This window comes from Hyperoodon ampullatus (assembly GCF_949752795.1).
Source record: "Hyperoodon ampullatus genome assembly, chromosome: 8".
In the NCBI taxonomy this organism is placed as follows: Eukaryota; Metazoa; Chordata; class Mammalia; order Artiodactyla; family Ziphiidae; genus Hyperoodon; species Hyperoodon ampullatus.
Window position 1 is genome coordinate 39322371 of NC_136921.1, and position 14612 is coordinate 39336982.

At 37.1% G+C, this 14612-nt stretch overlaps 1 protein-coding gene across 2 annotated transcripts in view; it reads left to right on the plus strand.

Moving 5' to 3' along the window:
* Positions 1-14612, plus strand: part of ANKRD44 (ankyrin repeat domain 44) — a gene marked incomplete at its 3' end in the record, with an annotated part of 199775 nt that overhangs the window by 95309 nt on the left and 89854 nt on the right. For both annotated transcript variants that reach the window (XM_079710777.1, XM_079710776.1), the window contains exon 9: positions 6705-6819. In XM_079710777.1, coding sequence (XP_079566903.1) covers positions 6705-6819 — 115 coding nt within the window. The remainder of the gene's footprint in view (positions 1-6704; positions 6820-14612) is intronic.

Sequence of the window (14612 nt, forward strand, 5' to 3'; positions counted from 1 at the left end):
ACTCTGTAATGGCGTATATGAGAAAAGAATCTAAAACACCTGAAACTAACACAATATAGTAAATCAGCTATACTCCAATAAATTTTTTTTAAAGATATTTAATTTGCATTCCAAGCAAATGAAAATGGAAAGGCTTCGGGAGTGACTATAAGATAGAAATTCATTCATCTAGAGGTCCTACTTTAATATAAAGCATATTTCTGAATAACAAATAGTCTCTTTTATTTTTCTACTAAGTTATGATGTTTTCTAGAAGTATATCTTAAATGACAAAGATAATTATCCATATTTTTACAGTTTTAAATTGACTTATGAAATGACAGTAACAAGAAGAAACTTTATCGGCTCAGACCCTCTATTCCATCCTTTCCAGTATTTTTCACTCTTCTCTTTTCCTGTCCAATTTTTGGCATATTTGAGGCTGGTAAACATGGAGCCCCTACTCTTGGCTGGGAAGGACATGAGCAATGTAGTGTTTGTCCAGGACAAAGACTTCTTTGACGTCTGGGGATCTGTCTCCCACATTTCCCTGGATCAGCTCCGTGGGTGGACCTTTCAGGCTGACCACTGTGGGCAGCTCTCACATGGATACTTGTACCCTGGATTGCTCTGAGGTATCCATGGAGACCAGGTGGCTGCCTTTCCCCAAGGCATAAAAATGATCTAAATTGGATACTTCTAAATTTAGATTACTGTGCACTATTTCTTGAGTCCCTAGAAGTTTTTAATAACTAATTTTATTTTAATTTTTCTTGATTATAAAATTAGTACATGCTCACTGTAGAATAAAATTAACTTATTAAAGAGATTCCGCCATGACCCCCATCAATGTGTCTCCCTAACCCCATCCCAAGAACTTCTATTGACAGTTTGGTGAAACTTCCAGATTTTTCTATGTATTTAAGAATGTATATATAAAGATACATAATTATTACTTTTACAGAAATGATCGTAGTCCATTTATTTGAACAACTGATTTTAAAAATCACTACTGTGCCACAGACACAAAGATATGAGGAAAGATCAGCGTTTGTATTCAAGTTGCCATTTATATTTCTCTGTCACAAAGTTAAAAAGGGATTACCTTTTTGTAAACAGCTATTAAGTTGCTAACTCCAAATGTGCAAATTTATTGGCAGCAGCTAAACTCTACATGCCAAAGTCTTGGCTGCAGAGTGAAGCATCTTAAATCCTGTGTAAACATATGTACTAATTGGAGTTGTTTTTTTTTTTTCTTAACATCTTCCCCTTCTACAAAGCTCACACATATTTGTAATTATTTCACTTTTTAGGAGAGATTCTCGTTCATTAACTCTGTTGTGCCAGTACACCTGGCTAGAAAATATATTGTTTGTTGGAAGTAAATCTTAGGGAGTTGGTGGTCATAGTTAGGATTCATTAGAATGAAGGACCATACAGATATTATCATGAAGATTTTATAATGGTCATATTATAAGAAATAGTGTCTTGGCCTGGAAGTTAATGCTTTTTCCTCAGATCTGAAAAGACTCTCAGTGGCTTCCTTTTGGTGCTCAAGTATACCTCTGTTGGGTGTGCAAATGGGCACAGCCTTTCTCAAAAGCAATTTGCCAGTGTCCATCAAGAGCCTTAAAAACATTCATACTTGTGATCTAGTAGTTCTACTTGTAAAAATATTGCTGAAGGAGATCATCTGAAATGTGGATAAAGATTATGTATAATTATGTTCATTCCTGTGTTTTTCCTAATGGCAAAATTTAGGCATAGCCTAAATGCCTAGCAATTGGAGACTTGTTGAGTGAATTCTCTAAATACCGATATCATGTAGTCATTTACAGTTGTGTTAATGAAACTAATTAATGATATGAGAAGTGTTTGTGATGTAATATTAAGGGGGAGATCGGGATACAAAACTCTTTCTACCCTGTGATCTCAACCATGGGAAATGTCTTCACACACAAATGCACACACACATACAAACAACTGGAAGAAAATATCCAGAATATTAATAGTGATTATCTCGGATAATCAGTGAATTTATAGATGGCTTCTGTTTTCTTCTTTGTATTTTACTGCATCTTCTAAATTTTCTACAGTGAGAAAATTACTTTCTCAGTAATAAATATTATTTAAAGTAAATGCTTAATATCTTTTTAGATTGATCTAAGCCATTTATATAATATTTGCATTTCTCAGGATTTTGTATTTCTTATTCTGGAATATATAAATGTGTATGTGTAGTTTAGATACATAAACTAAACATTATAGTATTAGTATCTTAAAATTATGTATTTTAGTTTTAAAATATCAGCTTACTTTAGTTCAGTATAATTGATGATGAGAGTAAAGCTTAAGATTTGACCTATTCTAAAATACCTGATACCTAAGAGCATGAGCTGACAATTCGGTAACTTACTGCTTTCCATAATGATGCAGAGATTTGTTTATGAACAGGATAGTCAGGAAATAAGACCTTAGAATAATTTATATTCGGTGCCCCAATATCCTAGGTGCTTTCTTTTATTAAAAGCATAAGTGCGTGTGGGCTTACATAAGCAGGAGTACACACTATGTGATTTTTCTCCTTGGTGTGCTTCCCTGTCCTCTACTCCCTCCCCTTTTCCTACTTTCTTCAGGCCCCTCCTTTTTGACTGGGGTATAATTCATATACTATAAAAGTCACCATTTTAAAGTGTACAGTTCAGTGGATTTCAGTATTTTCACAAGGCTTTACAACCATCACCATTATGTAATTCCATAACATTTTCATCACACCCCTCCAAAATCTTTATCCCAGTTAGCAGTCACTCCCCATTCCTCCCTCTCCTTGATTTCTCCTTATTTCATGATTTTCAAGGACTCTTAAACTACTTGGAAGCTTACCCAATTATCACTAATGCATGTAGCAAATATTTTCACATATGTCAGTTTCCTTATTGCTAGGATGTGGGGAAAGCCTTTTTTTTTTTTTTTTTTACATCTTTATTGGAGTATAATTGCTTTATAATGGTGTGTTAGTCTCTGCTTTATAACAAAGTGAATCAGTTATACATATACATATGTTCCCGTATCTCTTCCCTCTTGCGTCTCCCACCCTCCCTATCCCACCCGTCTAGGTGGTCACAAAGCACTGAGCTGATCTCCCTGGGGAAAGCCTTTTTAACTACAATGCAAAATCTAAATACAATAAAAGACATAAATTACGAAAAAAAAATTTTTTCAGGGTAGAACACCAAAGACAAATGAAAATCTAGGCCAAAAATATTTGCAACATGTATTACTGATAAATGGGCAATCTCCCAAATATTTTAAGAACCTTTAAAAATTAAGGAATAAAAGATCTCTCTCTCACACACACACACACACACACACACACACTCTCTTAGAAAACTGGGCAGAAGTCATGGAAAAATGGTTCATAGAAAAAGGTAAACAAATGGCCCTTTAATATATTAAAAGATTCTCAACTTCCTTAACAAGAGAAATGTAAAGACTACAGTGAGATACCAGTTCTCACTCATTACATGGTATATATTCAAAAGCTTGACAAGGCTGGGGAGAAAAGGCACTCTCATACATTGCTTGTGTGAGTGCAAAATTGCACAGCACCTAAAGAGGGAAACATGGCAAAATCTAACAAAACCACATACTTATTTCTTTAACCTAGAAATCCCCTTTCTAGGAATTTATTCTGAAGATAGACCCAACAAATACAAAACACTTGCAAAATGAGGTTATTCACTACAACATTCCTGATATTAGCAAAATGATTTTTACCACCTAAATGCTCATCCATACTGGACTGGTGTACTTAACTAACACATCCATGCAATGAACAATAATTAAGCTGTACAAAAATGAGGAAGATTTCCAAGAAGAGATCTCTAGGAGTGAATTCGAGGGTATGTTGTTAAGTGAAAAAAAAAAAAAAAAAACCATGGTATAAAAGATTCTATGTGCTTGTTTTTCCAAAGAGAAACACAGAAAGCGTAAACCAAAACTAAAGAAAATGATTAATTACTATAGGATGTGGTTGAGGGTGAAGTGAAAGGGATAGAAATGAGAGTGGGACTTTTTAAAAGTGTAGAATTTTTGACTTTTGAAACATGTGTGTTACATATTAATACAATAAAATTAAATCAAAGCTGGTAAACATTTTGAAAACAAAATCAAATGAACCTGTGTATCAAATTGATAATGTAAGCACACAGAATAAAGAATTCAGATAACTTTTGAACGAAGTACTCGCTGTATATGCTAAAATCATTATGGGAAACTTTGTTGGGAAAAAGAGTAGCTGCACAGTCTGGAAGTATCACCCACAAATTCCTTGTTAATTACAAAAGGGAAAAGACATTTGTACAGTGGCGAGTGCTGGCCGGCATCTCTTGTATTTCTTATTCTGGAAGATATAAATGTGTATGTATACTTTAGATATACAAACTAAACATTATAATATTAGTAGCTTAAAATTATGTATTTTAGTTTTAAAATATCAGCTTACTGATATTTTCTTACTGATAATCAAGCCTCTTTTTTTTTATTGTGGTACATAAAATTTACCATTTAAACTACGTTTAAGGGGCACTAATAAGTACATTCACATTGCTGTGCAGCCATCACCACTACCCATCTCCAGAACTTACTTTTTCATGTTCCCAAACTGACACTCTGTACCTATTGCAAGTAATCAAAATTTGCATCACCCAGTAATGGAATAACTTGACCTTATGTGTGTGATGTGGAGATGTGATGGGAAGTGCAATTCAACTCTGGGGTATTCTTGCCAAAATGTTTAGCCTGAATCTAGTAATGAGGAAATAATCAGACAATTCCAGAATGCAGTATATCCTACATGACTCCTGGCATGGTCTCCAAAAATATCAATGACATGGGAGATAAATATATAAATACATGAAAGGCAGGAGGATTGTTTTAGATGAAAGGAAACTAAAGAGACGTGACAACCCAAATGCTATCAGAATCTTTGATTGGATCCTGGATTTTAAAAAAACAGTTATAAAGCACATTTGGGGGAACAATTGGAGAAATTGGAATATGCACTTATATTATGTAAAATTATGGTATTAATGTTATATTTCTTGGATATGATGATGAAATTATGGTTATGTGGGAGACTGTCTTTGTTATTAGGGGTGAAATGTCATGATGTCTGACTTATTTCTAAATGGTTCTTCAAATGAATAGACTACTTATCTTTCATATTATATATTATATATTATATATAACTTTTCATATATATATGAAAAGGTGAGGGAAAGAAAGAAATGTAGTAAAATAAAAATTAGGGGAAAAAGAAGGCAAAATAAAATAAGATGTTTACTGTGTTACTAAAGTGATGGTTAATGTTATAGTTTTAATAAATATAGATTTTTCAGTTTATGGTTGATGCTTTTACTCATTTTACTCATCAGCATTTAGATAACCAAACTACATAAAATCTTTTCCTGAACACTCTATTCCTTCTGGTTCTTATGCTTTAGCATAAGGATTATTTACATAGGTCTCTAATTAAGCAAATAAAACTAAAATTGAATGTGTCTTCAGAGTTACATTTTGTGGAATTTGATTACATTATTTATTCAGAGAGGGAATCTAGTTGTAAGATTTTAGAACCTTAAATAAGACAATGTGGATAGGTTTTTTAAAAGCATTTTGTTGTTGTTGTTGTTGTTGCATGTATCTTTTTTTTAAAAATAGATCTTTATTGGAGTATAATAGCTTCACAATACCGTGTTACTTTCTGTTGCACAACAAAGCAAATCAGCCATATGCATACACATGTCCCCATATCCCCTCCTCTTGAGCCTCCCTCCCACCCTCCCTATCCCACTCCTCTAGGTGGTCACAAAGCACGAAGCTGATCTCCCTGTGCTATGCGGCTGCTTCCCACCAGCCAACTATTTTACATTCGGTGGTGTATATATGTTGATGCTACTCTCACTTAGCCCTCCCACCCCATGTCATCAAGTCCATTCTCTATGTCTACCTCTTTATTCCTGCCCTGCAACTAGGTTCATCAGTACCATTTTGGTTTTTTTTTTAGATTCCACTTATATGTGTTAGCATACGGTATTTGTTTTTCTCTTTCTGACTTACTTCACTCTGTATGACAGACTCTAGGTCCATCCACCTCACTACAAATAACTCAATTTCATTTCTTTTTATGGCTGAGTAATATTCCATTGTCTGTATGTGCCAAATCTTCTTTATCCATTCATCTGTCGATGGACATTTAGGTTGGTTCTATGTCCTGGCTATTGTAAATAGTGCTGCAATGAACATTGTGGTACATGTCTCTTTTTGAATTATGGTTTTCTCAGGGCATATGCCTAGTAGTGGGATTGCTGGGTCGTATGGTAGTTCTATTTTTAGTTTTTTAAGGAACCTCCGTACTATTTTCCAGAGTGGTTGTACATTCCCACCAACAGTGTAGGAGAGGGTTCCCTTTTCACCACACCCTTTCCAGCGTTTATTGTTTCCAGCTAAAAGCATTTCTAATAGACTTCCCTCTATGCAGATTTAATAATACTTCTACCTCAGATGGTAACTTGTCCCCTTAAAAAGCATTCTTGTCCTTGAGAGCAGAGATGCACAAAGTAGAAACGAAACCAACATTTGGTAACATGAGTAACTAGCATAAAATGTAGTATCTGAGTCAACCTGAATCCTTATGTAATTTTGTATTAAAATGTCTTTTCCAGGAGGTGAAATTGACTGTGTGGATAAGGATGGCAACACTCCTCTCCATGTGGCTGCAAGATACGGTCATGAACTTTTGATTAACACCTTAATAACCAGTGGAGCTGACACAGCCAAGTAGGTTACTGCAAAAATATGGTGGAATAATTTCCACATGTGGGAATACTGCCAAAGGGATTCTGCCATGCTGTAGATAGTTCCCATTTATCCAGGTTAAGTTAGATATGCACCATTATGCTAAACACAGATTAGATTTGAACTAAATTAGGTGACTTTTAATGACAGTTGCCAGGAAGAACCAGTTTTATTTTTCAGCTGTATCAGAAAGAGGCCTATTTCAGTGGTTTTAATTAAGGAAACTTGGACTTTATTCCTAACTCTGCTTTTTAATATTCTTCTGTTTTTTCCAATGTGCAGTGTTAGTTAAACAGGAAAAATAAAGCATAACTGGGCAAACTCAGAATTTATTCAGGGTGCTGTTTTGCATGTATTAATGGCCCATATTAATGATAACGCTTATACGGTGCAATTGAGTAAATCTGCTACATTGGGAAGGGGGGACCTGACTTCATTTTGTACTTTAATTCAACAAGAATATATAACGCATCTCTATGAGTCTGTTGCAATGTTAGGTGCTGTGGGAAATTTCAGAAGTAAGTTAACTGGTTGGTACCTTCCAGGAGCTCATAATTTTGTTGGAGGCCCAAGGCCCACTTAAGACAAAGAACCATGCAAGATAGTATTTAATAAAGTTCAAAATGAAACAGGACTTTAATGGCAAAATGTTTGGTGTAGACAGTATATGCCACAGAGTGTAGACAGGAAGGATAGAGCTCAAAGGTGGCCACAGTTTTCAAGGAAAAGGTGAGTTTTAGGTGGGCTTTGAAGGATGAGAATTATGTGAGTAGAGCAGAGAGTGGCAGATATCCCAAGCAGGGAGGCAAGCAGGAACAGACCCAGATCCGGGAGGAGCTTGGCCTGGCAGGCCTGTGACAGTGCCATGCTCTGCCCAGAGGCACTGTTATATCAGTGCGGGGGACCCAGGCTTTCTTGGGCACTAGCTGGGTTCCAGTCCAAGCTACCTCACTTGTGAGCTGTGTGACCTTGAGCCTGTTGCTCTATCTGTCTGTGCTTTGATTTCCTCATTTGAAAAATGGGAGTAATAATAGTACCTACCATAGGTTTGTTACGAAGATTAAAGGACTTAATCACCATTCAAACTCTCTGGTATGTGTTAAGATCCGTGTTAGTATGAGTTATGTAAATACATCTGCTAAGGTTATTCAACAAGATAATCCACGTTAAAAGCTCTTTGAACAGTGCCTGGCACATAGTGAGCTATCAATAAATGCTAACTATGGTTTTATTACTTCATAATAGGCAGGAGAACCAAATTAAAGAGGGCCTTAAATGCTTAAATAGTTTGGCCTTATTATAGAGACTGGGGGTAACAATAACTGAATCTTTAGGAAAGGCAAAATATGAGGGCAGTGTTACATTAGGAATTCTAATTTGTTTGTCAAGGGTTGTGCAACAGAATTGAAAATCTTGGTGGAGAATGAGCCAGAATTTAAATGGTCCAGGGAGGGCGTGGTGGGTTCCAGTGGCCCTCTGGGCTCCCAGTCCAGTGGTGGAGATAAGATCAAGAGCAAATGTGACTGCAGCATCATGAGATGTGTTATGATGGAGGTTTGGATAGGGCAACACTGACTACCTCTAGGTTCCGCAGAAGAGGTGACATTTCATCAAGAAGAAGGATGGATAGGAGTTTGCCAGGTGGACAGAATTGTGTGAGATAAAAAAGATAGAAGGGGAAGCAAAGAAGGACATTCCAGGAAGAGGGAACAGTATTTACAAAGGCACAAACATGTGAATATGTTGAAAGCAGATTCCCAAGCCCAGGTTATCTAACATGTTACGGGGAGTGGAAAGAGATGAGGTGGAAAGGTAGGAAGAACCACATTTTGAGGACCTCGAATGTCTTGCTAAGGAGTTAGATTGCATTCTGAGGCATTCGGAAGCTGTTAAAGAATTATAAGTGGGTGTAGGGTAGGTTGTGTCTAATGCTCCCATTTGTGTGTAAGAAAGATCACTCTCATAGCAGTCCACACAGATTGGAGGTGGTCCAGGCTAGAAACACTTTGCAGCCTCTTGCAAATGTCCAGAGAAGAAAAGATGAGAGTTCGGGCTAAGGACAAGACTGAGGGCAGACAGAGGAGGGGGCATGCTGAGAAATAGCAAGAACAGTGGGTTGTCTCAGAAGAGAAAGGAATCTGCTTCAAGCCAATGGACCTTTTTGACTGGGAGGTTGCAAATCAAAAGAAGCAGTTTGGAACCTCCCTGGGGGTCCAGTGGTTAAGACTTTGCCTTCCAATGCAGGGGGTGCGGGTTCGGTCCCTGGTCGGGGAGCTAAGATCCCACATGGCTCTTGACCACAAACCCAAAACATAAAACAGAAGCAATATTGTAACAAATTCAGTAAAGACTTTAAAAATGGTCCACATTAAAAAAAAAAAAACAAAAACTTGAAAAAGGCGAAGCAGCTCAGTTTCCTGGAAAGAGCCGTGTACTAGGATTCAGGAGGCTTTCACCAGATTCTAGAGTTCCCAAGCAGGCCATGGCTACCCAAAGCCAGAGATTTTAAATGCTCAGTGTCAGTTAAGCAGAAATAAAATATTAGGCACAAACCAGCTTCACCTGTGGTATGTTAATATTCTCAGTGATGTTTTTCTTTCAACCCTGGGTTATTTGGGGAGTTTTAGCCAAAGAACTACGAATTTCTGATTTTCTTTCAGATTTGAACTCGTTTGAGGGATAAAGATCAACTGGGCCCAATACTTACGTAAAATGTCTGAAAAAACACATTTAACTCAATAAACACAAAGTCTATTTCCTCGTAATTATTTTCCCCTCAATTTATGCGAATACAAACTTTGTAGCAAAAATGCCTTAGGAATGACCTTGTTGTTCAAGTAGCCTTTCCTTCCATTGACCATGCTGTGTCCTGGGGACAATGACAAGGGAAACATCGTCCCAGCCTCAAAGAGCCACATACGTATGCTTTCTTCTGTCACAGCATTATCTGGGGTTAAGACATGCTCCCTTCAGTAACAGTGGTTCATTAAAGCAGCAAGTGTGTGTGTGTGTGTGTGTGTGTGTGTGTGTGTGTGTGTGTCTGAGTGTGTATAGTGTGTGGAAAGGGAAGTCATCTAAGGAAAAAATATCCAAGTGAGGGGGAGGAGAGTTGGAGAAGATTAAATTTGCTAAAGACTCCCCAGAAAGTCACTGTTTTCTGGGCTCCTCGTAGATTTATGTAGGATAGCTCCTTAAAGAGGAGAAAAGCAGGCCTTTCCTTCTGTAAATAAGTGAACAAAGAGCATTTATGAAAATCACCCATTTTCATTCATAAACAGTATGGCCAATGTATTTTTAAAGATCTCTTTATGACAAGTTTTATGGTCATTACTCGCTGATGAATTTATTTGCATCTTATTCTCAGTCCTTGATTGAATGTTCTTTGTTATTCTTTTTGCTTCTCTGAACTTTAAGTCAGAGAAGTTTCTGCAGTGTGACTCGGTGCTTATGCAACTTTATGTGGTATTGGAGCCATTGGGTTTTTTCTTCTTTAACTTTGTTAGGTTTGGGGTGCTTGTCTCTAGAATTTTACCAGTGATGCTCTCATGGCTTTTTCTGCCTCAATTGCAGCAGAATTAGCCGTATTGTAGTTTTACAGGTAACCGGTTCTGACATTCTTATATTCGCTAAATATCTGTTGATAGCTTGTTAAGTGTCACCCACTGTGTCAGATTCTGGGGTCACAGAGCTCCCTGCCAAGGAATTTATAGCCTACAGAGGTGGGGGAAAGAAGTAAACAGGCAATGACAATCACACATGCTAAGGGTGATGCCAGAACAGTCGCCAGGTGCCACTGGGATACAGGAAAACGTATCTGGGAGATAGCAGGGCCAGCACAGCTTCCAGGAAGAGGGATGTTAACCTGTAGGACAAGAAGCGATCAGTTATGTCATGGAACATCTTTCAGATCCCAAGCATCGACTTAGATTATTTTTATTATGATGTTTGAATATGTATAAATATAAGACTAGATAGAAACTCCTTAGGCTTTTGACTCTACTATAGCAATAAATCAAAAAACATTACAAAATACATGCAAACAGAAACCATCAATGTTCACACTAACTGCACGGGACAACCATAGTAACAAACACTCATGAGTGCTTACCTGTGCTACGCCCCACTCTGAGAGGTTACATTTAACTGTCACAACAACCCCGCGGGGTAAGTGCTATGATTATGCCCGTCTTATAGGTGAAGCAAAGGAGGCACAGAGAGGTTCAGTTACCTACCTGAGGTCACAGAACTAGTGGGCGGAAATGGGACTCCACCTTCGGCTGTCTGGGTCCTGGGCAGGAGGCTTGCTGCCCTTCTTTGTAGTGGATGATGTGATACTTCACATTTCGCATGGGATTATGGTCCTGGTGGCTAAGGTGCTGAGTCTTTAGGATCCAGTACACACCATGGGAGTGGAGATTTTGCAGGGACTTAAAGTGGTGGGCAGTGGACCCGTCATACGGCGCAGAGACCTTTACTCAGACTACTGCCAAATTCCGCGCATCCAGGAGGCTCAGTGTGCTCCATTATCATTGGCCCTCCCTAGACTCAGACATTTCATTTGCTATTAAGTCCACCTTCTTTTCTCATTAGCCCCTGGCAATTAAAGTTGGACCACCAGCACAGCTGTGATCCTAAGTACAAACGTGGGTGCTGAAATTTGACAGAGGTGTGTGGTGATATGGTGGTCCTTCAGATGAGCTGAAATATGCTCTGATGCCAGCTGTTTTAGGTTACCTTCAAAAGGAAAAGACAATTTAAAAATTGCCACAGAGACCTCTTAAAAGCCCTAAGATATTTCCAGCAACCCCCAGAGATGCACTGACTAGTTTGAGAAACACTGGGAGAAGCAGGAGAGAATGGGAAGAGTTTTGGGGGGGCCCTGCATGTGAAAACCTAGGGCTGGGCAGAGCCTGGCTCTTCCAGGAGGAATATACAGAAGGTCACAGAGATTAAGCAACAGTCAGATCCAGAAAGGGCCTTGTAAGCCACGTCAGAGTGTTTGGACTTGATACAGAAGGAACCACTGAAAATGTCTGTAGGTCGTAAACAGCAAGGACCAGGCCTCATTGTTGTCAGTTATCCCAAGTGCCTATAACTTTAGGGTGCGTGATAAATACTTGGAATGGCATAGATAAAATTAATAAGTTTGTTTTAGGGTTTGGTTTGATCAGTTGAGTAAGAATCATAAAATCATTTGATGATCGAAAATCATCAAATGTTTTGTCTCGCCCACTTGGTGGGCAAAACTAAACCAATCCCACCTTCCCTGGGAGAGTTGAGAGATAAGTATTGTAAAGCATTTTGAAATATATAGAGAGAAGAGAAATGCTAGTTGATCACACTTCATTCTTGGGTTTTAAGGAATCACACACCTGATTTTAAGGAAGTACAACCTGATTACCACTTCAAAACTCACAGACTGCTGGTTATCCAACTAAGCTAATAATAATTGCAAGGGCAAAAATACCACTAACATGTATGGTGAAGACTTAACCGTGGGTCAGGTGTTCTATTCAGCACTTTATGCACATTATCTCAATTAGTCCTTAAAATTGTTCTGTAAGATAGACACTGTTATTATCTTTATTTTCCAGGTGAGGGAACCATTATGTACTTGCCAAAGATCAAATAGCTAGCACATGGCAAAGCTAGAACTGAAACCCAAAGGTTCTGACCCCATCACCTTAACCACAGTGTTTTTTACCATACGGCCTAAGGGAAGGCTCTAGAAAAGCCTGGATATGGAAAGGGACAGCCATGTCCCCCGATGCCAAGGGGAAAACTTAAAAAAACTGATATTCTAATGGTGCAAAAACCCTTTCCTCACCTCTGATGGCTCTCTACAATTTATTCTGACCTCATTTATTCTGAGATAACTGGGTAGGAGATGCCAGCTAACAGCTAAATTAGAAATAGCTAATACAAACATGTTCCATTAATTTTATGACTGCTCAAATAAATGTAGCAAATTAACTGGAATTGGTCTTCCCTTTCCTGTAATTTATGCATTGTTAAGTTTAGTGTTATCTGACATCTTTATTTCTTGATCTTCCTTGATGTAGACCTGATGAAATCAGAGCGATGCTTCTTCTTTGACTGAGACAACCAAATCCTAAGTTTCCTGCTAAAGGTTTTAAGATCCTTTCTTTATAAGCAGTCTTATTTTATAACAATAAAGGAGAAATTTTATTTTGAAACGCATGAATCATTTCTGAAGCGATTCAGAGATTCTGAATTCTACTTTTACTTTCTTTCCCATCTTGGCCTGATACTTAGTTTTTCTCTTTGAACCAGAGCATCATATTCAAGTTCAAATGCCAATAGTACTTGAGTCTAAATTAATATGTTTCAAAACCTGCATTGAGGTAGTGACTTTTTATTAACTATGGAAAAAAAAAATCTATCAAAGAGAATTTTTGCTAGGCCTTTTAGAGTTCTGCCTCCCTTACCTTCTCAGGTTCATAAGTAGCAGTAGAAAAAAATGAAATTATTAGCTAATGTAGAGTGTGACAAATTACCTAAGGACAATGGTGTTAAATGGTAAGGTTGGTTAGAAGTGTTAATAATGAAGTTTATGAAATATGTTATACTGAGGCTGTTAAAATATCTCATACTTTATGTTTTTCTTGATTGTTTTATTATAGAGTTTGATACTCTTTAATTCATTTGCTTGTATTATTTAATATAAAGTTGTATATTTTATGTACCTATATAAACTATATCATAAATATTGTGTATATATATGTGTGTAAGTATGTGTATAGGAAATATTAAAAGATTTAAAATACTAAAAGTATTTATATTTTTATACATATTAAATATTTGTGTATACATGTATATAAAGAATGAGGAAGACTCAAAGAAATCTTGACAAATCCACCCCTTGTTTTAGGCATGTTCTTACAGGAACTCACAACCATCCTAGAAAATAGTCTATCCATTTTCTTCTTGCAAATGTCCAGAAATATTTAATCAAAGATTTTTGCCTTAACTCCCCCAAACAAATAAAATGGTTAGGTAAAATCCTATTAGCTTACAGTTCCATGTAGTAAAGAGCTTTTAAAACATGTTACACATCAAAAAAAATTAGTGTTTCATTGGCATAGGGAGGGAACAATATAAATAGCAGCACGAATAAAAAGCTTCTCTCCCATCCCCCAATTCCCTCTTCCTTTTCATGAGCATCAAGGTTGTCACTGATGCGATTGCTTTTCAGAATTTTTTTTTTTTTTTTTTTTTGTAAATGACAAGAGAGGCAATTACAAGCAGTTCTCCTCCGCATGACACTACCCGGAAGACGGGCAAATTGCATCTCTTGATGGATGCCAGCTATTATATACACTGGGTTGGAAATCTCCATATAGGGAAAGGAAAACGAACAGAGGGAAGACTGAACAAAAACACCAACAAATAAAAAGAAGTTTTCATGAAAAGAGAGAGGTGGTTAATTGCTAGCAGACTCGAATTTTGCAAAACACTGAATACCATGAACTATCTGTGAACATGTATGTACTTTCACATACTCATGCACATCATGATAACTTTTGAGATAGCAAATAAAATTCATGTGTCTCAAGCTTAACAAATTCAAATCACATGTAGTTTTTCATTCAGCATAGAATCTGGAAACGGGCCACTTTGTGCTAGGGAAGAAACTTAGATGATTCATGCTGCAGGTGTATATATAAATAGTCTCATACTCCTTGTGTTATGTAGAGGATTTACAAAATCTGAAATATATTATTTGAATAAAATGAGATGTTATGAGAAGTGAT